This window comes from Sesamum indicum, linkage group LG12, assembly GCF_026168435.1.
Source record: "Sesamum indicum cultivar Baizhima isolate 11 linkage group LG12, ASM2616843v1, whole genome shotgun sequence".
NCBI lineage: Eukaryota > Viridiplantae > Streptophyta > Magnoliopsida > Lamiales > Pedaliaceae > Sesamum > Sesamum indicum.
In genome coordinates, this window is record NC_142668.1 from 15,862,145 (window position 1) to 15,886,348 (window position 24,204).

Consider the following 24,204-nt stretch of genomic DNA (forward strand, 5'->3'; position numbering starts at 1 on the left):
ACAAAATAATATTTATACCCGAGTTTATTCAATCCCTTCAAGTTCAGTGATTAGTAGTGAATTTGAATATGTTTCCCCATTTGGAAATGTAAATGGGCTGTTAGCTTGTGTTAATTTTTTTTATTCCGAAAGAAATGGGGGCTGAAGGATATATTGATTAACTTTTCTTTTCACCAAATAAAATGGTGCAAATTAACCCACCATATAGTCAACCCATTTTTACAGATTACACTTACTAATTGTCTAATACGTTTCCGAACGTAACTTTGACTACTTATTTAACAATATTTCTTTTTTTTATAAAGAAAAAGGTAGTATGAATATGTATTTTTGTATTGTATGTACAAAATAAATGGAATAACAAGTACATTTACTTTTGCACCTTAAAAGGGTACATAGCTCATCTATTGCTTTGATTTGGGTTCTCAAATAATTGGTATTCATATGCTGATTTTCAGTTTGATGAACAAAGCAATCTCATTTCTGAAGAAAAAAAGGGGAAACTATGAAAAGAAGGATATGCTTAACTGGAGAATAATGTAATTGATGAGGAAGCTGACTTCTGCCTTGACAGCTATCCCCTCCCTCTCTCTCTCTCTCTCTCTCTCTCTCTCTCTCTCTCTCTCTCTCATGCTAGAAATGAGCCTCTCAACGCCCAAAGGCGCTGATCATTGTGTATGTTGAATGGATGCCTAACAAACTGCAACAAGAAGATTCCCATTCCCTCCCCCCCCCCCCCCCCATCTCTTTCTTCCTAAAAACGAAAGTGTTCATCTTGTGAATACCATTTATATAAACCCAACTCCCACCTCTCAAGAATTGAGGCCCTCCCACCAGAAAACGTTGTCTTTGGTTCTGCTTTCCATGGATTGTGTAAAAACTGAATTTGATGATTTGTGCATAACTGAAGACACAAACAACGCGAGTAGGATGGATAAGAGGAAGCACATTGATGCTCAAGATGATGATGATGATGATCAGGACCGCAAGTACATATCCAAGAACCTCAATGCTGAGAGAAGGCGGCGCAAGAAACTCAGCGATCGACAACTAGAGCTTCGCTCCTTAGTCCCAATTATCACCAATGCAAGAACTCAAAACCCCTTTAATTATTTACATTTCCTATTTGGTGTTGTTTCCATAATAATGAAATAAATTGTTCCATAACTGAGAAAGTCTGTTGATTTAGATGAACAAAGCAACCATAATTACTGATGCAATCACTTACATTGAAGAGCTACAAAAATCTGTGGAAGACCTCACTGACCAACTACACCAAATGGAGGCAACTTCTGTTGCTGAGGAGAACCCCAACTTCAAAGAGATTGATGCAGAACAAGGGATGAACAAATGGGGATTAGCAGTATAATTCTAGTGAAAAATCATACCTTCAACATGTTACTTTTATTTCTTTAATAATATTCTTGACCACTGTTTTAATTCTTTTCATTGATGTCAGCAGCCGGAAGTTCAGGTAAACCACATCGGTGGGACTAAGTACTGGATTAAGATTGTATTCCAGAAGAAGAGAGGGGGGCTTACTAAACTAATGGAAGCTATCAGTGTGTTAGGATTTGATATCACGGATACAAGCATTACCACCTCTGATGGAGCAGTTCTTGTTACTTTGTCTGCAGAGGTAAAAGCCCTACCGAATATTTCATCTGACTCTCTGTTCTGTCAAACTATGTCAATCCAAAGTTTAGTCCATCAGGCGTATTATAAACTCGGAAAAGTTCAGAGTACTTTATAATACTGCATTGTTGTAACTAGAAGTTAGAAATCTAATACATTCTTTACTAAGTCCATGTACCCAATGAAGAACTTGTTTCTGCTGAACATAAACTTCCAGGGAATTCACGGTGGACTGTCCGAAGCTGACAAGATCAAAAAGTTCCTCCTAGAGGTTATTGGTAACATCTAGATAAGTTACCATTCACAACTTGACATCATTGAATCATTGATCCTGACAACAACCAATAAGGATGTTTGAAGATGGAGTTCCATGTACGCGGGATGTGCTCACAATAGTACTCAGTTTGCCGGAAGCTGACACATTGATGCATTGGGTCATTAATTTTCAACAGGACCATTTTATTCATCAATTTTTCACAACTAAAAGAATTTAATGAAGTCTCCTTCATCTTCAGTTAGCTTACGACTGTAATCAAGAATTCATGATTTTTTATTTTAGCAGCATTCAAACTGCTCCATTCATGTGAACCACAGTGCTGATTGATTGACTAGATATTATGCATGATTTTTTGTCCACTTACAAACTGTTGTGATTTGGACACAATCTGACTAAATCCCAATTGAAAGTCATAACTTGAGCTTTTCTATGGGAACTAGCCATGCTCGTGAGAAATGCACTTGCTTCTGTGATGGAATCTCAAAGCAATACAAGTACTGGAATTGAATAAGTACTGATTCTGTTTATATCCCAGCTGTCCGTTTGAACTCAAATTTTTTAATTTACAATTACTGTAAAAATATGCAACAGTGAAGCAGTTTGCAGAAAGACCGATCTCTGTTCTTGACTGTTGTCTTCTTCATTAAGTTGGAATCGAAGTTCAAGAAAGTTATAATGGTCTCGGTTTAATTAAGCTTCCCCAAGAAGCACCTACACTTTGTTAGCAGCAGATCTGGAATAATAACGCATTCCATGGTCCGTACTCATCAGAGACTGTAGATTGCAACATTTTAAGCCTTTCCTGCATTTTCCCATTTTAAACTTGGTATATAATATGTTCTTCGATGTACCTCTATATGACCCAACAAAGCCTTGAACTTAGTTCCCCCACACCAAAAAAAAAAATAGAGTAAAACTGAAAGACTAGCATAAAGACAACTAGGATCATGAGTAAGATATGCATAGACATTTAACACAAATGGTGCTTTCCAGAAACATTAAGACCCACCACAGATGATTTCCAGGCAATAATTTGTCCTATATACTATGTTTATGAGTTGGGGAGAGTCTTGATTTATTAACAAGGCCAGCCAAGAGGACAGAACAAACAAGACACTGTTCACTCCACCTGCAAATGTACCTTCAGCATCTCAAACCATATTTTTGAAAGACCACCTTTTTCCCTCGACTTTAATCCTTTACGTTGTTCAACCAACAAACCTCCAATCACTGATTGATGAAAATCTTCCTCTTGAATTTTCCATTTTAGACCAAACCCTGTTCTTGAATCCACTTACTCCAACCAAATCTTTGTGGACTGTAGACCCAAAGGTAGTAATTTTGATCATTGAAACAAGACTACTGCCGTTTAAAGCTTGATTAAGAAACTAAATCTCGGGGCCCCCAGGTGAAATTTACTGCAATGTCAATTGATGACATGTTGCAAATCTGGGGTGCAATATACCCCAGAATAGTTGGCTTCGACATTTCTATACCATCACTCATGTTAATAATGGACCTGCCAGCGAAGACGAGAAGTCAAAACAGCTGTTTGCTTCCCCCACACTGTAATTCTAATTCGATTTATGGTAAGTTCATGATTTTGCCAACAAGGACTCGCCTTTAAATCTTATCCACATTTTGTCACATTCAAGTGAATTTAGTGGAATTTATGTGCACAAATCATATGCCATTTAATTATAATTCATACAACTCTATTCAAGTTCAGTGAACTCGTAATTTCAACATTTAAGCTTTTCTTGGTTATTTTTCTTCATCACCTGAAGAACTCAGCAGATTTTAGACGTTGCTCTTCACAGTGATTCTACTGGACGTACAACGCAGATGACTCGCTTAGTCAGGACATCAAATGATTATCGTCGAAGCAGCAAAGATGAAGAGAATTAGAAATCCCAGAATCTTTTCATTTCTTTTCAAAACTTTGTAGTTAGTATCCAGATTTTTTACAACCACCCTTCAAGCTTCTACATTACAGAAACACTCCTCCATCTCAGTTTCCAAGTCTCAACAAATCAAACACGAAATTCCAAGACCAGATCAACAAAATGAGTTCACATCAGAAATTGAGAGAGAGAATTCAGACTTTCATCTCTGAACTTCAAACCCAAACTCCTTCCTTGGATTCTTGTCCAGCAGCCCATCTGCATTGCAAAAACAAGCGAACTTAGCCGCCTGAATATAATCCTCCTGACCAATACTTACATGGTAGTAAAAAATGAGTAATAATTGTATACAAGAAGATAAAATCTGTAGAAGAGAAAGAATATACCTTGAGGATTGCAAAGAGGAGGGTCTTCAAACAGGGAAAGAGACATCTGTTTGTGAGCCACTCCAATGTCAAACAGAATAAGGCCAGAGGAAGGATCATAAACAATGATGTCCTTAACAGGCAACCACAAAAACAGCTCTTCTTGAGACAGGCCCTCCACTCCAATCAACCCACCATAACTAAGATTAGCCCTCACAACACTTTCAAACATAACCCTTGTCTCAAACTTGGCGACACAGGGCCAGTCCAAGTACACTTGCAGTAGCCCATCTTCACCAAGTTCATAAGACTTCACACCATTCTTTGGAAAAAGCCCAGCAGGCAAGCCTCTGCTCTTCAGCAGGTCATGAATGGAGGTTGAGGCTGTGGCCAAAGAGAAAAGAAAGAGATGGAGGAGAAGTGTGAATATCATGGCCATGGGACTGGTTGTGAAATGGGAACTGGAAGGATGATACCAATGCCACTCTGCAAAGGGGGAAGGTAATAAAAAGAGGAAAACTTTAAAAGGGTTAATGTGTGTGAAAATGTGGGGGCTACATACTAATTAGTTTGTGTTCATTTGTTTCCCATATTAGCCTCATTTGCTTAATACTAAAGAATTTTTGTTTTCTTTCTACCTCTGATGTCAAGGAATAGAGCAGGCCTTTTGACATATATGAATATGCATTGTCTTGCCAGAAGAGATCTACCTAATAAATCAATAATTATTCAACATACTATACTCCAATCCCCGATTTCTTTCTTTATATGCTATATTATTTTTTTAGACCATTAGCCAACTTGATATTTTAGAATCCTAAAACTAATTCATTTCATACTATGTATCACACTTGACCAAAAGAAATTATTACAATCCCAATAGTCAAAAATTAATAAATTTCTTCTCTCCTTTTTTTTCCACAAAAATTAATAATGTGTAGCTCCAAGTACTAGTAATTAATAAGGAAGAAAAGTGAAAGGGCAAAAATGGTAAAGTGGTAAGCGTACCAAATGCCAGACAATTGGCTTAAGCGGAAAGGATGTGTTTTTGGTGCATGGCAAGAGAATCATGTGAAAAAAAAGTATCATCATTCATCATTCATCATCCATCCCTACTCAATTAAGCAGAACAAACTTCACATTTCTTGTCACCCAATCTGACGACGACGACGGAAACTACGAGGTTTCTGCGCCTGCACCAACTTTTCACTCATTCAACTTCGTTTTAGTTAAATATTATACCCACTTTTTCTGTACATTCATTCAGAATCTCTGTATTATATTAACCTCTCATAGCCTAACAGTAAATGATGAATCTTGCGACGTAGTTGTTACGAGATACCTTTCCCTAAGATTCCTGTACCCAGAATTTGCATACGGACATTTCTGTCAGAACGTTAAACGGTATTCGTTGAATCTTGGGCGTATCGACGGAGAATTGGACAGTGAATAAAACAAACGCGTTCACGGCTAATAATTTAGAATATGGAAATGGAAGTAATTATATTTCAGACGACCACTTGCTTTTTGCTTTATGACTTTTTAGGCTTTGTCTAATGATTTTTCGTACGTGTTTTGATTGCAAATGTCCTGTACCTGTTCTCGAGTTGACCTCTCACTGTTCACTTCTTCTGCAGTTTTTGTAGTTTTCTGTTGCGTTTATTTTCTTCACTAAGTTGTGGGCTGGATACTACTTGTTTGGGTTCAATCAGGAAACGAATTACAAATGTTGTGCACAATGCTTTAAGGACATCAATGTAATGACACGGTAACAACACGACACAGAGAAACTGTGATGTAATAATATAATCGGTAAATTGTAAATGAAACGCTGTCCTTTGAACAATTATATATATATATATAATCATGACAATTCAAACTTCTAGTTTGCCTTTGCTTCACAACCAACTAAACAATCATAGCAGACATCAATAAGTAACTAAGCATCCCCGGAGAAAGAAGAAATTAAAGCAGGATAAGTAAGTAACATGATTTTGCTGCCCACCGAACTCCAAATAGTCTGATCGAAGATAATGAAAGACGAATTCAGATTGAACAATGTTTAAACAATGCTATGGCTAGCATGGATTGGTAGTTGAATCATGGAAACATTTTGCCCCAACTGCTATGCTCTGTGAGGGGGTTTAATGCAATTCATCCATGATATTATAAATGAACAAATTACCTCTTATGAAAAAAAAACAATAGCAACTTAACTCAAGTTTAATGAGGTAAATTGTTTAATTCTAAAAAATATAAGGAGATAAATTGCTATTTTTTTTAATAGGAGGGTAAATGTGCATTTTTAAAATATCACAAGGACAAAATTGCATTTTTCCCCTTTGCCGGGATACAATCATTGATTTCCACTGGACTTGTTCGTTTCAGATGTACCACAACTTTGTTTATGGGCCGACATTAGCGTTGCAAGCCGCATTCTTTCAAGTAATCATACGACATACTGATTCTGCTTCCCACATTTGGATCAGTAAATCCAGGGGAGCTGCTCAGACTGCCGGAAAATAAAAATGGTTTCGAGATCTTCTTAGAGTGATAATCAGTACACAGGGATTCAAGCAAAAAACTAAACGCAGTGAAAGACAAGATGACCTCATACCCAGAAGTCCGCCGGAATTCCAGTGTGGTTATTGTAGCCGCGAATTGTCTTAACAGTCGTATCGATCAGCCTGCCACTGATGATTATAATTTTCGTAATCATACACTCCTGAACTCCCGAAAAGATAATCCAGGACGCTTTTACATGGATCCATTATTCTTTCCTGATGACAAGCTTCTCGACACTTGCGTCTTTGCTGCTGTTGCTTGGCTAAGCAGGGCCAGTAACCAAAGATACTTTCACAAAGGTCCATAGCTTCCAAACCAGATCCATACGGAATTTGACCCACCTGCCTCTCACTTTCATAACCATAACCATAACCTCCTCTTATTCCGTTCTGAAACCCGTCTTGATGTTCATAAGATGGAGTATCATCATTCGGCTTCACGTCTGTTGGCTCAACTCTTCCACCATCCGCTCCATCACTAGTAACCTTGTCTCCAGTTTCAACACTGGGTTTTTCGTCTGTTTTGGCGTCTATTGGTTTGCTTCCATCGGGAGGCTTCGTTGGGAGATCATCTTCTTTACCATATGGTGAAGGAATTGAACCATACGAGAAACTTTCCAAGGATGTGGCGTCAGATTTTGGCACGGACCGAGGATAACAGGTGATTTCCGAAGGAGGAAGCGGCTTACCGTAGGTTGTAGCAGGATCATAACCTCCACCGTAAGGAGTGGGGTCATATTCTTCAAATTCAGGTTCGTTGAACTCTACCGTAGAAGAAGATACTGTGAACTTTGTCTCTGAACGAAAGTAACACCAATCATCGGGAGGTGGCTCATATTGGAGAAATTTAGGCTCACTATAGTTTATTTCTGATGGATTTACGGAGCACTGGTAATAATTGTAAGAATTATGATATTCAATCGGCTCATAGTGCACTGTCTGAGGCCCAGTATAGGTGTACACAGAGTAATTCAGTTCTGGTGGAGTTGCAAACGAATAATCTCTATGGTAATCAGAAGAAGACTTAAATAATTCAGGCTCACCAAATTCATACGGAGAAGAGTACTGTTCTGAGGCTTGAATTGGAGCTGAAGGAAAATCATAATGGGAACCACTACTGTAATGAGTCCAATAGCAGTCATCGACATCACCCTTGTAGGCGTAGAAGGCCATTATGCCACAAATCAACCTGTAGATCTCCGTCAATATGGAATCATACAAGGAAATTTAATACATTTGCAGGGTGGATTATCAAGAATGGAGGGACAAAGGGGGCTGGAGGGTGGTGGTTAGGCTCTGAAATAATGGAAGTGAAATTTGTTAGCTAGAAAGTAGCTTTAATATCTGCCAGTTGATTCTTATCCATTTGATGCAAAGAAAGATCAGCAGATTGTTTGGTGATTTCACTGTTGAGTTTTTTAAGGAAAAAACAGAGAAATTTGAGTGGAGAAGTTAGTGATTTGTTTGAAGACAAAGAGCATGTGCTCCATTGTTTTGCTCTACAAGCAAGGCCAAGAAGTCAAGATCATAATAATAACGACATTCCAACTTCAGCCATCTTTTACACAGGCCATTTCAGCCACGTGAACAATGACGATTTTCCGGTGTAGGGTTTGATTTTGCTGCCAAGAATTTAGAAATGGTAGGATCAAAGTTGTTAAATGTTGTTAGGATATACATGAAATAACCACCGTTTATAGCTTCCAGATGGGAGATCAATGGCGAGGCTCAATTACTACTAGCAAGCAATATGCAATTGGCCGACATCTCAAATTTTGATACTCCAATGGGATCTACACTGCTGCATCATGGTTACTGATCATAGATGACAGGTTGAAAACAAGAATGATCGATTTAACAACCGCCACCACAGGCTCAAAGCCAAATCTATGATTAGCTTAACCTCCCATTAAATAAAATCTCTCATAGTTTATATATCAAAGTCGAACAGAAAGGTTAAAAGAAATAAGTACAGCACCATTCGTATGAGGAATTTCGAGGAGTTGATCATAGAACCATGACTGACAAGTTCAGCATTACATACTCACAAAGCACTGATTAATACATCTCCTATTACAGCTGCAGAGCAGGTCACAGGGACTGAAAATTGACAATAAGAACCATAGACCAGGCTCGAGATGTGATAACTGTTAAGCTTAATCAACCTCCCGTCTTTCGAAAACTCACCAATTCAAGCTATAAAAAGACATAATATCGTCCACTTATAGCAATTCAATTTTCACAGTCACATGCCACTTCTTACCTACAAAAACGGCAGACAAGAAGAAAACTATTGAAGGGATCAAGATGCAGTGTCGAGTGATTATATATGAAGCACAGATCATATGCTTTAATTCCTTTACAATGTATTAGAGATGAAATATTATAGTGATACTAGACAATCATAGAAGGGAAACTTGAACCTACTCACCATTCACTAAGAGGCTGATTCTGGAGAGGCTTCTTGTCTTGGTCTTCTTCGTTCAGCAGGAGGGCCATCCCTCTGTCTAACGTATGCTTTGCTCTTGTATTTTGAACTTCTAGCTTGCTTCGGTTGGTAGGTGGGGTACTGGCACGGAATTATCTCTCCGTTAATGTACTTATCTCCTGGAACCATAAAAACACGCAGCTGGTAAGCAAGACAATGCTGTAGAACTTAATAGATTAAACCACTTTCTCATTTGGATCTGAGATGATTACAAAAATAAATAAAGAAGTGGGTCATAAAGGAACAACCTCCATAATCTTTGTTCTTAACATCTATATACGAATCAGGCAAGACCCATAAAACACCGGGGAGACCTACAAATGAAGAATCACAATTAAACAGTCAAATTCAGGAACTGAAAACTGGTTCCTGCTAAGAGTAAAGATGTGCAATGTCACTGATTTTTCCTTTTCAACACATGCACCCACCAAGGTTTAACCAGAGACCTCCGGTAGGAGATCTTGAACATAATCTGTTGGGTCGTCCCTAGGGGACACGTGTGCATGTCTTTGATATGAGAAAACAAATAAGACCTCAGCAGTGAAGGAACATACCCTTGAATTTCTCAGATGTCTCTTCAGATACAGTGCATTGGAACCCAGTGTATGTGGTGGTACTAAATGCATACATATTTTTCTTCGCTTCTTCCATGCTAAAACAGAGGAATTGAGATCAAGTGTCAGATGTTTGAAATGCCTAAAACAAATAGTGCCTAAGATATCATTATATCTTACTCAAAAGTTTCAAATAGTTACTCCATAAACTTCCTGGTATTCGTTAATATCCACAAAATGCTGCAATTTATGCTTCAAATACTTAAACAAGAATCTTTCAAGTTACATCTGCTTGTTTATACATAAGCTCATTCAAAATATATTGATTTGACAAGACAGTACAATGTAAAACACAATCTCATTAACTAATACAAATTTATTAACATTTCAAACGAAAACCTATACAAAATTGAAAATACATATTTTCGAAAACCATCATATTAAATCTTTGCAATATTTGCCTTTCTGTTCTACTATAAGAACTGAACGTAGTAACAAAATATTTTCAAAATGCGCCCGCCAAAAGAATGGAGGCGTTATCCCATCTACTAGAACTACATATAATACCATACAGCAAGACTAGAATGACTTTTACTTCCTACTTTACCAAACAAAAGCATTATCGAGAGCAGTAATAAGTTAAAGAAAATAGTGAAAAAGGAATAAAGAAACATAGCCCAAAAATCCCCAGCTATTAGAAGCACACATGTCCAGCAAGATTATAACTATTTTACTTCCTAACAGACCACATAAAATATTTAGCAATAAAAGTTTAAGAAAACAGAAGAACAACAACAAATAATGTCCAAGAATCCCAAGAAAAATCAAGAAAGAAGAGAAAAACCTGCCAAGAACGGTGGCAAGAGTATTAAGATAAGTGTCAATCATCTGCTCCCTGGTGGGTGCAGGGTCTTTGGGAAACTCCATGACAATAAGCCAGTGATTGTAGTCACAACCAGGCAACATTATCGTCTCCCTCTCCTCACGTCCGCCGCTCCTTTTCGCAGAGTATTCCCCATCAGTCAACGCTCTGACGGGCGGAAAAGCGGCAGTTCTTGATTTGATTGGGTGCGTCGGAGCGCAGGGGATGAACGACAGGGAGGATTTGGAAGAAAGTGGAAGAAAAGGGATCAGTGTATGGGGGGTTGGACTTAGGGTTTTGGGAACGAGAGAGAGGTTTAGAGTGGCCATCTTCTTGGTTGGAAGTAGTGACAGAGCAGCAGTGAATGATGAAGATGATAAGAGAGAGAGAGAGAGAGGAAAATCCGCCTTACAGCCGGAGATTTTTATTTTTGGTAGTTTTGGTATTAAAGATCTTTCTATTTGGACAAGCAATCTCACTGCCCCAATTTTTAAAGTAACGTTTAAGTGGCCCATTTAATTCTAGGCCTCAATGTCATATGAGTTGGTTAGAATTTTGGACCGCTGTGCTTAGCAGGCCCATCCAACCTATTAAAAACAAAAGTATTTCAATACAAGATTAGGTGAAAACCCAGCACGAAAAGATCAGGAGAAGCCCTACATTCCCTACCCCTAACTAATCACATATTTACATTCTATTTATTTGACTTAAGGCTGCAAACTACTCTTTTTTGACCAAACCTCATATCTAATCAGTAGTTCAACGGAACATTGTCCACATACATAAGTTGTCAACTGGGAGATACTTGCGATTAGTGAAGCTCACCAAATACTTTCCCCATAAGAGCCTAACTTATTACCTAAACGTGACTAATCATACTCACCATGAGCGGTGAGGCTGAGATCTTACAACCAAGAGATCGTACGTTTTAGTCTGCTTTTAATATATAATAATAATATGTTGTTTGTTTGGTTTTTGAAATTGAAATTGAAATTGTTGTTTGATTTTTAAAAATATCTGATGTATTCTGTATTAAATATTGTAACAATAATATGTTGACTGATTTAAAATTAAATTTTTTTCAATATATTTTATAAAAAAAATACTAAACGGGGGTAAATAAAATTCGGAATTGGTATATTTGCTTATTGATAGTAGTTGACTTGCAAGTTTACAAGACCAAATACTATTTAGTTTCTTCACTTCAATTATTAAATCAAAACTTCACATCTTGACCTAAATTTGAAGCGATCGATCATCGTGTCTTGTACGCTGCATATTTTGTGATTCATTAAGATATTTTATATTTATATATTAATTTCAAAACACAAAAATTCATATAAATATCAAAAGAAAATTTAATTACTATTGCGTATACATTAATAATTATGGAATAAAAATGACAACAAATAACTAATTTAAATCATAATTAAATATAATCGACCCAAAAATTTAGAATATCCATCGTAGCAAAAATATTTACCACAATAAATTTTTTGGCTAGATTCGCAAAATCCACATCCAACACACATTATATGGTCGTGATCAGAAATTATTTATTATATAATTTTATTTTTTAGTCATGACAAATATTAATTATACTTAAATATTATATTTTTTTGTAGCGAAATAAAGTATATGTCAATAGATACACATAAGACGATGTCCATCTAGTCTTTAGTAGCCTAATTCATGTGGATATATAACTTAACGACCGTGAAGAGTGGGAACTTTGTCTATAGATATTAAAATCTGGAGTTAGAAGGAAATAAACAATTGTGCTAGTTGAGGAGTAGCCTTATTACACTTTGTGTTTAATTAGTTGAAGATCCGCAATGTTAATGCGAAATTTATCTTTGTTGACCTAAGGAGGAGTCCACTTGCATGTCCCTTGTAATGAAGCTATATTTTACGAGTTGAAACTTACAATCATAAATTTAATTCAAAGATAGCGTGACATTTAATTGATACTAAGGTCAAAAAGAAGATGCGTAAGAAGGAATAATGTAAGAAAGTATGGTAAGTATTCACAAAAAATTGAGAATGGGGATTGACAAATACTATTTTCGAAAAAAATAAATATTTAAATTGGATTTGGTCGAATCAAATCAATCATATAATAAATATAACATATTTTTTATGTGATTGATTATTTTTTTTAATTATACATATTTACAAAATAAGTATATTACACTTACTATATACTTGATTCAAAACGATTACAATTTGAATTAGAATTTTACATATTTTTCGCCAACAAATGATAAGAAAGCGAGAAGAAAAGAGACATGAGTAGGTCCAACTCACCTCTCAACTCCATCATACCTTCTTCCCACCTAAATCAAAACAAATACATACATATATATATATATATATTGGTTGTTGTCCTGATGTGAATTGAATTGTGTCTTGTACGTAGGCCCACTTCCACTTTCTTTCGATCCATTAGAGTAAACTTTGACCCCTTAAATTCCAACACTTGCTCCATTTGTAATGATTGTATTGATCGGCCAATGGTTCTCACCAAAGCAAAGGATGATATCAACTGGTCGCTCTGTTTACACTATTAGATGATGCATTTGAGCAATCATTTCTCACGCCCAAACCAATTCATTTTAATGAATGGATCATACCCACACCAATATTTCACTATCTTCCTATGTATAAATTGAATAAAACTCTATGGAGGAATAAAATGTTGTTACTCTGCTTAAATTTTCACATCAATTATATTGTATTTTATATTCGTGAAAATTAATAGGTAGCATCAGATAGATTCAAATAAATATAAATTAATTAATTAATTAATTGTACATGTCAACCCCACACGCCCAAAACACCTTATTTTAATATACATAGTAAAAGTCAGCAAGTCGAATGATTAATGACTTGGAGTTCTATACAATAAGGGAGAGACTTCTTTCCTGGTGGAAATTTGCTTATGGCTCCAATTTCAACTCCTAAAGTCGATGAAAAGACACGGACATTACGAGGGGCATTCTAATTTCATTTAGATTTTTCCATCTATGTCAAAAACGCGTTAAATATAGTAAAATTTAAGAAAATTCAAAAAGGTTATTAATTGACTTTTTAACTTGATGAATAACGAAAGCTACTTGTTTAGCATCACCAAGTCAAAAAACTTAATTGAAATTGAGTACGATTATAATAAATTAATGACATAATGAGTGTATTACATTACTTTTTCTGATTAGATTTAGTTTAAATAGAGTGTTCTCTCCAGGAGGACATAAAGGAGACGACGGCTGTGGGGAAAGCGGCTTTGGTTTCTTTTTTAATCATTCTACAGATAAGTATGTTAATTGCAAAGATAAAAAACTCACCTAAATTAATATTAATGAGCTTCACGAGCGTAGGTGTCCGAAATTTATAGCCAGCCACTTGGCTCTCTCTAGAACTATCCAATCCTTATGGGACAAAGCAAAGCCCTTCCTCTATAATAATTGTAATTGTTCAATAAAGACAAAGAAATATGAAACTTCTACTCAATGTGAATGATCTACTTTCGGAAAGAAGGAAGACTTACAGGCCTCAACCCCCCCCCCCCCCTACCCCCCAATATAGCCCCCAACCAACCACCAATTTGTGCCTAAAAATAGGGAGGAGATTGTTTAGTTCTTTGGTTCTCACTATGATTTTCTTTTTTTAAATAAAAAAGCATTTTCTTATAAGGGTCTTCAAGGTAATGATCCTACATCAAGGATTTTCTAATTAATGTAATATTTTATTTAATTAAATATATATTTATCTACAAAACTAGCGCATTTCTTATAAAAATATACGGGAGTCTATTGGTGATGCACATACTATTAACACATATATCTGAATCAAATTTGAAACAATAACTTTGATCTTTTATTGTTTCATAAATATTACATCATACATGCTTTTTAATAAGAACTAATGTTTTACTTGATGATCAAAATATTACTCCATCCTAATTTGCGTATACATATTCAACATTTTAGTATGTTACAGCAAATTGCCATCTACATATATTGAACAAAACGGGCCAATGAATGCATTTCGATACAATCGGTTAAAACAGATCAGTCTTTATAAAATAATAGAGTGTTCGGATCCTCCAATCAAAAGCAGTATTTATTAATGATTAAATGCGTAAAATTTAAATTATAAAATTTTGTTAAGGAATAATATAATGTAACACAATGGTGCGAATATAAGTAAGAAGAGATGACGACATTTGAAGATTGAGAGAACAAGAAATGAGGGGCGGTGGGTGAATAAAGTACAAACATCAGTACTCGGCGTTGATTGATGATATTGGTGGCCGATAACGCCAACAACATGAAGCACATGTGCATGGAGAAAGCATGCAATCGGAACAGCCAGAAGTTGTATGGGATTAGGGAGAGGTGGAGGAATTTTGCGAATTTTTTATTGAAAATTATATTTTATCGATTATTTCATCCAATATATATATATTATGTATATAAAGATGATATTATATATTTTATTTTTTAAAAAAAATATAAACATAATATAAAGGTATTAAATAAAATAAATATTACATGAAAAAATTCAATCCGAAATTTCGAAGCCACCCCACATGAGATAACAGTAGCCAGTAGCTACAGAGAGCAGTGCAGCCGAGACCCCTCGTGCCTTATTATTCCAGTATCTTTTATCTTTTCCAACAGTAATCATTTCCTACTGTCATCATTCATTCCGTCGGGCCCCCTCTCCATTCCCACCTGACTGCCACGTGACAAAGTGGTACCTCCCCTGACCTTTGGTAGTTGTACATCTGCCTGCGCATCCCCATTTCACCTTTGTAGTTTTTGTCCTTTTGCGTACCTCAATTATGGCGTCATCTTGATATCACAATAGCGTCATCCATTTTATAGAGTGCTAACAATGTTTTAACGTTTCATTTTTATTTTTATCTTAAATATTGAAAAATAGAAAGAAAAAAAAAACTATATAATTTCAATGGCGACCAATAGATTTAATAATTTTGTTCTTATGGTAGATATTGAATATAAAGAGTACTCACATTTACTGTAAATTAAAAAAAAATACTTAATTTCTGAAGTATGGAAATGACATTTTATCGAAATTGTTAATTCTAATCCATCGACTAGGGTAATTATTTTTGCACCTTTTTTCTTTTTAAATCAAAATAAAGAAGACAAAATCATCCATTAATATTTATATGCATTATCGAAATCAATTATATATGAATTTATCTAATTGTAATATGTCATTGACAGATTATACATGTACATTTAATATGATTTGATTGATCGAATGGATTTTAAGTATAATCCAAATGAAATGAATGCAAATTTGTGGGGGTTGAGGTGAATATTGATGAATGTGTAAGTAGAAGGGCTACATATGCTTTTTTTTTTTTAAAAAAAAAAATCAAACCAGATGAGGGTGGAGGGAGGTTTTTGAGATCCCCGTCTCTTTCATATAAACAGGAAAAAGGATAAATGTACAATGGAGAGTACTAATTCCTTCCTCTAAGAAGTCATAAAACAAGGAGTACTGCTCTCTTATAATAGATAATCGAGAAAGCATAAATAATGAGTATTATTCCCTTACAAAAAAGGGTTCCTATCCATGTCACTGAGGACACTGATCGCATCTTATCACCTACAACAGATTGTTGAACACAATTTCCAAACAAAACATAGGTAGAAGGGCATCTCCTATGTTCCATATAAAATCTAAGTAATATTTGTAGATGCAGAAATAAAAATGTCACTCAAGCAAAAAGCTAGAAGGCTAGCTCTAAAATGAATCTATACAAAATTATCTTGACAGAAGCATGCAAGGTTTTTAAGAACAAATAACAGCAGCAATGCCTCCATCACATAACAAAGGAGATTAAATAATATGCAAATAATCTGCAGCATGCAACAAGCAACCAGCAGAGTACCCAATATCTCAGCACACAGATGAGTGAAACTAGGAGTAATGATGTTAGGAGTGCTAATAGCATCCAAATGCAAAATAACTACAATCTTACTATTTATTTTGTTTTTTTAAAATGAGCAAATTATTCCCTAAAAAATAAATAGTAATTTATCTCCTTAAGTAGGAAGGTAAATTGTTTTATTTTTTAAAATATAGGGGGTAAATTACTATATTTTTTTTAAAAAAAATCTTTTTATTTTTTATAAAAAAAATTATTTTTTATTTTTTAAAATACAAGTAGGTAAATTACAATTTCCCTTTAGCATTAGGCAACATGCACCATAAATATGGTCGGAATATGCATAAGCAATGACATTAACTTGAGGGTCAACTCGGTCATTTTGCACTGTATTGATATTCCGCCTCCGCAACAAGACAATTGGTTAATCCGAGGAGTGGATGGCTGTGACAATTCAAAGTGCTCATGTTTTTGGTATATATAGAAAAACTGCTGCTTTAACCGTATTTTCATAATATTTTATTTTATTTTAAAGATGTCTAAATTTGAAATTAGGATCCCTCTTTAAAAAATGAGAGTAATGTAAATTCAACAAACTGATTGATTATAACTCTAATTTTCAATTCTAGTAGTTTAATAGAAAATACATCTAAATTTTCGAACGTTTATATAGTTGTGGGTCCATGTAAATTTGTACCCATATAAATTGTCAATAGTTAAATCACATGTGATTGATACCAAATTTCTGATGATTGTAGGTTGGCTTGATATGATTAATAAATCCAAGGGTTGGAAATTAGGGTTGCTATTATGTTTTGTTTCCTGCTTATAAAATGAAAATCCTAACTTGACATAAGAAATTAAATAAGCCATATAAAATAATTTTATATTTTTGAGTTGACAAAAGGGTTTTAAGAAAATAAGCCATATAAAATATATAATTATATACAGTATTCCAAATTATGTTCAAATTTATACTTTATATCCCCCTAACTTGACATAAGAAATTAAATATTTTTTAAAATTATGTTATTGAAATATTGAGTATTAATTAACTTAAAAAAATAGTTTTAGATTAAAATGACGCAAATTTGATTTTATATAGCTTAGCGTTTAATTTTTAGATTAAATATAGGTATATGAAAATCCCAATTGATTAGAAAGTGATTAGCACTCTAATACATGAAGTTAAGAAGGTTGGGGGTGTGGGTGACGGCTGTTTAGAGAAGCAGGAGCATGATTAAGTGCGTGATAAAATAAGGATTAAGGATGATATATTATTAATTATATTATTATGTGGTTGACCAATTAATTAATAAACCAAGTTAGTTAGAATCAGGGGTTTGACTCTTCGGGCCCAATGTGTGGACTCATTCCGCGCGTGCTGCGAGTGGGACCCGGTGTTTGACTCGTTTTAGAGCCACACCCTCACACGTTCTCAGCATCGCCTAAGAAAACAAAACCACCCACCCACCCACTTATACGACGTCGCTTGTAGCCGCCTAGCTATGCAAGTAGCAAATTACAAAATGAATTCTCTCACACTGTTGAGTTAGTGCATGCACCATGTTATTTCTATTTTTCTTTCTTTTATTTATAGTTAACTTAGGTTCTATTATATATTATAACATCCCTCATTAAAAAAAAATATTAGTGAAATATTAACATTAATCATCAATTTTTATGTAATAAGTAATAAACATTTGTATTTGATTGCAGTAATATTTTTCATAATTCTATTAATAATAAAAAAATGAATATGGTGTAAAAACCACCATTATAAATAATTAATAATACAATCGTTACATATAAAACTGTCAGCATTAACAATTAAGAACGCAAATATAAATATAATAATAAAAAATTTATTGTCACTGACATCACTATATATAAATGTATAATTATCAACAAGGGCCAATTGAAACAAAATTCTATAGTGATCGTTTCATCTTAAAACTAGGAAGGTTAAGGGAAAAAAATTACGTATAACTTGCCCTAAATAAAAACGTGCAACATCACGTCTTGCAGCAATAGTTAATCGTGCAACTTTATTTTTGGTCGGTCATCTTTCGGGTCCTAAATATTGTGCGGATAAGAAAAAGAAGTTGTATTAATTTTTCTTTTAATGTATATATACTTTAAAATTACTATATATATATGTTTGACATGGGTCAATATATATATAGTAAATATTACGTAAATGGTACAGGACGAATATTTTAACATGTCAAAAGGTGCAACAAATGTTCTTCCCGGCCTGTTGACTTACGAGTCTCCAACTACCAATTTTATTATATTAAAAAAAGTAGATAAAATTAAGTGATTATTAATGAAATGGGGGGAAAAGAAAGAAAAGAAAAGAAAACTGCGACTTATATGGAACTCATCCTAACTTAAGTTTGAAATATTTTAGATACGCAAGTCAACACCCTCAGCTATATATACATATTAATAATTTCTTCAACGTTGACGAGGGGTTAGCAAGAAATACCAGAAAACGCGTCTTTCGTTGAGATATTTGGCAATCAATTAGGAAGAAAATAAAATATTTACATACTTGAGTCCAAATCGCGACGACTTTTAATGTAATCTTACAAACATATATAGTATTTGATTAAGTCTGATTAGATTAAATCAATTAATTACTATAATTGACTTTTAGTTTGATGCATTGTGGACATGAAAGATCGCCCAGTTCGGGAGTTTATATAGCTATATAAATCCTCATCATAGGCATTGTCATTTCGTCAACTGCCTCAAGCATGGATTTCAGAACACCAACTACTTAAGCTAATTAATTACATAGCTAATACTTGTCCAAAAAAGGACAGACCATTGTTTTCTGGGAAATGTAATGTACTGGAAATTATATAGGGTCACTTTTTATTTCTGGAACTGAACTAACGGTTAGTGCTTGACTGTCTGCTTGCAAAGCATGACTACGTTCAAACTAGGTAAATATAAAGTGCTGGTGATTAACACCCATAAGATTGAGAAACCAACGTTAGTTAATTAATTGATTGTTATAATTCAAAATAATGTATGTTTAGAAGAAGGTCATTTTTTAATAATAAAACATAATGGGTAATTAGAATGTATATGTGGTTTGTGGACAATCATACTGAATATTTTGAAAGGGAAATGTGTGCAAATGGTCCTGAAATTCCGGTTCGCTTCTATAAATAATTTCAGGCTTGGAATTTTTTAGCAAGCAAAAAAGGTAGTAGCATTATTATTCCTAACTTTGACGTGGCTAGACAGATCAAACTTCCCCATCATACCCTCACACCCCATCCCTTTCTTTATAAGCAACTTGGGAATTTAATTTATGCTTCACACTAAACAACAAAAAGAGAATTAATTAAAGAAATTAACACTAATTAAAGTTGCAGTTGCAGCTAGTCTACCTAGCCACAATATAAAATAATACTCCCTTAATACCATATCAAGAAAATGATAATTCTACCCCCCTCCCACCCCACAAAAAATATAAATAAATATAAGTCTTATCTCATTATATCCCTTATTTGGATTTTTTTTAATCACAATCTTTAATTACCTTAATGTGTAGACCAGATTCCCGTAGTTTAATTCGCCTGTCCGTACCCAGCTCCAACTGTTTGATGTGTACAAAAATACATGAGCCTGGGTAGCTTTGTATATATATACACAGCAACATCCATACATGACATTCTCTTACATATGAGCCCAACTCAATTTCCGCAACATTTCGGGCGCAGCTAGCAGAGTTGGAAGATCAAGAAACTTGCTAACTTGCCATGGCATCCGAAGAATTTCAAGGGGGAGTATGTGGAGGAAACTGGTGGAATCCGTCGAGGAATCTGTTTGGATCGCCGTGTTCGTTGCCGACCAATGATATTGGGAGCTTCGGGTGGTCGAATTATGACCTAATCATGGACATGAAGGCACCAAGGTCAAACGACGAGTCCGTCGGTTCAGCCGCTGACGGCCGAAAACCTCAGCAGGAGTCCGCTGCCAATGGAACCATGTCAGTTGACTCGACACTCCAAATGATGGGAATCAACCTTTCATCGTCCACAACTCCTGATGACTGGAACCAAGATTTCCTGTAAGTTGATTTTGCAGTATGTATGAAATATCTGCATATTCGTACTGGGTTTTGATTTCTGTAATGTTTAATTTTGTTAATTTAAGTGGATCTAAAATTGAACTTGTTTTGACTTGTTTTCGTTGTAATCATGTGGGAAAGGAAGTCAAGTTGCTGCAAGAAACTCATGTTTTCTTCTTGTCGTCTTGCAGACATGATAGTGGAAGATCAGACGGAAACTATACTAACATCCTGCAAGATTCAAGCATGAATTATCGGCAAGAAACGAGGGTCGACTACCCTCAGATCCACAAGAACTGGAGTTCCAATAATTTCTCGGAAGATTCTTCAGTTAACTCATTTAAACAAGCGAATCAAACTTTTCCTCTAGAGCATCACCAGCAGTTTAACTCTGTCACCAGTTCTTCTGACTGTGTAACAACTTGCCAAGGGCTATCAGCGGGCTTTCCTTTGAACTCGACCTCATATAGCTACACCTCATCCTTGTTGCAAACTCTGTTTGACACGGATTCTCAACCCCAACAATCTTTGTTAGATAACCAGGCAATGAATTACTCGTCTGCTGCGACTGATACATTGAATTCAGACGAATTCTTGGCTAGTTTGGCTAAAGTCTCTCCCGCTGAAGATCCCTCTTTTACAAGACAACAGCCAACCAATCATTTGCCCTTCACTAATAACGCACCCTTGTGGAAGGCCACCGCCGGTCTGAGTACTGTTCCCACAAATTTTCTCCCTTCGGCACAATCCGGACAGTTCCCTCCATCATCTCTTAATATTAAAATACCTAATCTCCCCAGCTTCAGTCAAAAGGTATATTTAGCTTGATATGCATGTTAAAAATTTCTTTCATGTAAATTATAAGTTCATGTGTCTAGGGTTTTTCAAGACAGACTTGGTACTTAGAAAAAATTTCACAAATTTTCAGCATCAAAATGGAGAAGCGAGGGACTTAGCCTCGCTAGCAAAGAAAGCGGGTAATGAACCGGCAACATTCAAGCGTCCAAGAATTGAAACGCCATCGCCTTTGCCAACCTTTAAGGTACAATAGACTTGATTAAGCTTTTGACAAATTTAAAGGGAACTTTAGTACTCTTTATTCTTGTGTAAGTATAAATTATTATTGGAGCATGGAAATGGATGATAACCTTCAGCTTTTCTCGACAGGTTCGAAAAGAGAAGCTGGGGGACCGAATAACTGCTCTCCAGCAGTTGGTTTCACCTTTTGGAAAGGTAAAAATTTGGAGCATTCTTCAACATTATGATAGTTTCAATTCAGTATGCTTTGTACTAATTTACTGAGAGTTTGCTACTCTTTCCAGACTGATACTGCATCTGTTCTCCATGAAGCTATTGAATACATCAAGTTTCTACATGATCAAGTCAGTGTATGTTATTGTTACCCCCAAATTTTAGTCCTCACATTCTGTACTGCTGAAAATTGTGCCTAAATATAATATTTTATGCTATGATTCCAGGTATTAAGTACACCGTATTTGAAAAATGGATCCCCTTCGTCGCAACGTCAACAGGTCAGACCTAATCAAGATAATTATTAGTTTCCAATATAATATCAGCCTGTAGAACAAAAGCAAAATGCTCTGAATTGTTTATATACACACACACACACACATAGTTTTGCTGTATAAGAGTACAGGATTCTGATACACCTCTTTTTTGGTATTTTGGAACAATTAAAGACCAATGATCTAGAAAAGATGATGTCGTTAGTGCTAGGAAAAGAGACGGTCTATATCACGGAATAATCGTGAGTAGCTATATTTTATGCAGGCTGCTGATTATAGTAGAGTTAACAAGGATCAACAAGGGTTAATACAAGACCTAAAAAGCCGGGGTTTATGTCTTGTGCCGATATCAAGCACCTTCCCTGTTGCGTCTGAGACTAGTTCAGATTTCTGGACACCTACATTCGGAGGAAGCTTCAAATAGAGAAATTACAAAAAGAAAAAAAAAAAAAAGTAAAAGTAATATATTCAACAAGTACTGATCATTAATTTACATCGATCTATCTGGAAAAGAGCTGGACAGAGAGAAGATATTGCCACAATGAGAGCCACATTTTTGGTGTATTGAGGAAAAGTGAAGACAAAGGAAAAGAGAGAAAAAGAGAAAGGTAATGAAGTGGGCGTCCAAGGAAGACAGCCCATCCTGGGCCATATCATCATGTAATTAAGCCAGCATATGATATTATGATTAGGGATACATATATTTAGGATTTAAAAGGATATTGTAATAAACTTTGTATTATAATTGATTAAGGGGTGGTTCAGGAACAGGAACAGATGCTAAATTCAGCTTTGATCATCTGCATTATGGTCAGTTTTCAGCTGAATTTAGCATCTTATAGAAAAAGTTGTACGTGTTCCTGTTTCTTTATTTTAAGTAGGGTTAGCTTCCCACCAGCTTTTAATTTAATTATGCAGAAGTTGTACACAAATCAAGACATTATTATTGAATTTGAGAGATCAAGCAAAGAGTGTTCGGAGCTTAATCATTTAACTTTGTTCACTTTTTGATTTGTTTTATAGTCACGAAGGTGGTAGTGGAAGTTAGAAAGCGTCCCACATTTCATGCCTTTAGGGTTTCCTACTATTATTGAGATGGCGCAGGGATTGTTAATTGTACCTACAACCCCATTTTCAAATTCTATCTTGTACGCACTAATAATTTAGCATATAGCTAGGTTAAATTGTATTTACTGTCCGGTATGTCAGGCTGTTGCGTTTTAAGAACTCTAACTACAGAGGTGGCAAATTATAATCCATAATTCAATAATTTGTCAACCCTGTAGCTAGAGTCTCTAGATGGCCACCACCTAACATTCAGGACAACAAATACAATTTAGCCTTAATTAGTATATATATATATATATATATATAAGATGATGTTGCGTTTTCTTTTTTTTAGTAATTCCCTCACAAGTCGTGTATATACTATCATTAATTAAGTATGCCTCGTTCCACATGAGGGATGGAAATACATACCCACCTAATCATTTTTCAACTGATTTTTAAAATTAGATATGTCATTCAATTACAACCTAAATTGATGTTGAGCTTTTTATAAGAACACAATGGTTGTCCGCTAACCATACAGGGGGTGTTTTTTCAATGCATGTGATATGTGGCCGAACGAGTTGAAAGGACATGTCCGAAGTTGAACGTACATTGCTACCATATCATGATTTGATCAGACAAGTAGTCCCATTGCAGCTGTTGGTAGAGCGAATTTACTTCCAATTAATCTCCAGAATTTTATAGCATATCCGTTGAAGTTTCGGATGAACAGACAAATTTCATCGATCAGTCTATATATATATATATATATATATATATATGATCCTAGTCAGATTGTTCACCACTTTTTGTAACTTTTTATCCGAATAAAACATTATAAAATTCCAGATATCTAACGCCATCTGTTTCATTCTATTTTTGTTTATTCAATTGTTCTCCTGCAGCTATCTCTGCCTAATCTCTTTTTCACTAAATTTATTACTCACATATGCTGATTCTAAC

At 35.1% G+C, this 24,204-nt stretch overlaps 5 protein-coding genes across 8 annotated transcripts; 2 read left to right on the top strand and 3 right to left on the bottom strand.

The window, feature by feature from the left end:
* Positions 1-463: 463 nt before the first annotated feature.
* On the top strand, positions 464-2,395 carry LOC105175431 (transcription factor DYT1). Of its 2 annotated transcripts, none has more exons than XM_088876625.1 (4): positions 464-1,086; positions 1,190-1,363; positions 1,463-1,639; positions 1,853-2,395. In XM_088876625.1, exons 1-4 carry the CDS (start codon positions 865-867, stop codon positions 1,922-1,924), a joined length of 645 nt encoding a protein of 214 aa, XP_088732751.1. In that variant the 5' UTR covers positions 464-864; the 3' UTR covers positions 1,925-2,395. The 2 variants fall into 2 exon arrangements, with proteins under 2 accessions (XP_088732751.1, XP_088732750.1); XM_088876624.1 differs by having other exon boundaries at positions 465-1,086; positions 1,460-1,639; positions 1,853-2,394.
* A 1,418-nt stretch (positions 2,396-3,813) lies between these two features.
* LOC105175471 (uncharacterized) lies at positions 3,814-4,701 on the bottom strand. The gene is made up of 2 exons (XM_011097918.3): positions 4,203-4,701; positions 3,814-4,074 (listed from the first exon to the last, which is right to left on the bottom strand). Exons 1-2 carry the CDS (start codon positions 4,618-4,620, stop codon positions 4,019-4,021), a joined length of 474 nt encoding a protein of 157 aa, XP_011096220.2. The 5' UTR covers positions 4,621-4,701; the 3' UTR covers positions 3,814-4,018.
* A 1,317-nt stretch (positions 4,702-6,018) lies between these two features.
* On the bottom strand, positions 6,019-8,212 carry LOC148784905 (uncharacterized). The gene has a single exon (XM_088876241.1). It carries the CDS (start codon positions 7,916-7,918, stop codon positions 6,848-6,850), a length of 1,071 nt encoding a protein of 356 aa, XP_088732367.1. The 5' UTR covers positions 7,919-8,212; the 3' UTR covers positions 6,019-6,847.
* Positions 8,213-8,654: 442 nt separating this feature from the next.
* MORF9 (plastid developmental protein DAG) lies at positions 8,655-11,081 on the bottom strand. Of its 2 annotated transcripts, none has more exons than XM_088876243.1 (5): positions 10,632-11,081; positions 9,788-9,885; positions 9,482-9,547; positions 9,177-9,352; positions 8,655-9,035 (listed from the first exon to the last, which is right to left on the bottom strand). In XM_088876243.1, exons 1-4 carry the CDS (start codon positions 10,976-10,978, stop codon positions 9,183-9,185), a joined length of 681 nt encoding a protein of 226 aa, XP_088732369.1. In that variant the 5' UTR covers positions 10,979-11,081; the 3' UTR covers positions 8,655-9,035; positions 9,177-9,182. The 2 variants fall into 2 exon arrangements, with proteins under 2 accessions (XP_088732369.1, XP_088732368.1); XM_088876242.1 differs by having other exon boundaries at positions 8,655-9,008; positions 10,632-11,080.
* Positions 11,082-20,158: 9,077 nt separating this feature from the next.
* Positions 20,159-23,177, top strand: LOC105175434 (transcription factor bHLH112). 2 transcript variants are annotated; one of them, XM_011097870.3, is made up of 7 exons: positions 20,159-20,665; positions 20,857-21,478; positions 21,594-21,707; positions 21,833-21,898; positions 21,988-22,047; positions 22,144-22,197; positions 22,457-23,177. In XM_011097870.3, exons 1-7 carry the CDS (start codon positions 20,355-20,357, stop codon positions 22,613-22,615), a joined length of 1,386 nt encoding a protein of 461 aa, XP_011096172.1. In that variant the 5' UTR covers positions 20,159-20,354; the 3' UTR covers positions 22,616-23,177. The 2 variants fall into 2 exon arrangements, with proteins under 2 accessions (XP_011096172.1, XP_011096171.1); XM_011097869.3 differs by having other exon boundaries at positions 20,162-20,665; positions 21,988-22,053.
* The last annotated feature ends 1,027 nt before the right edge of the window (positions 23,178-24,204 follow it).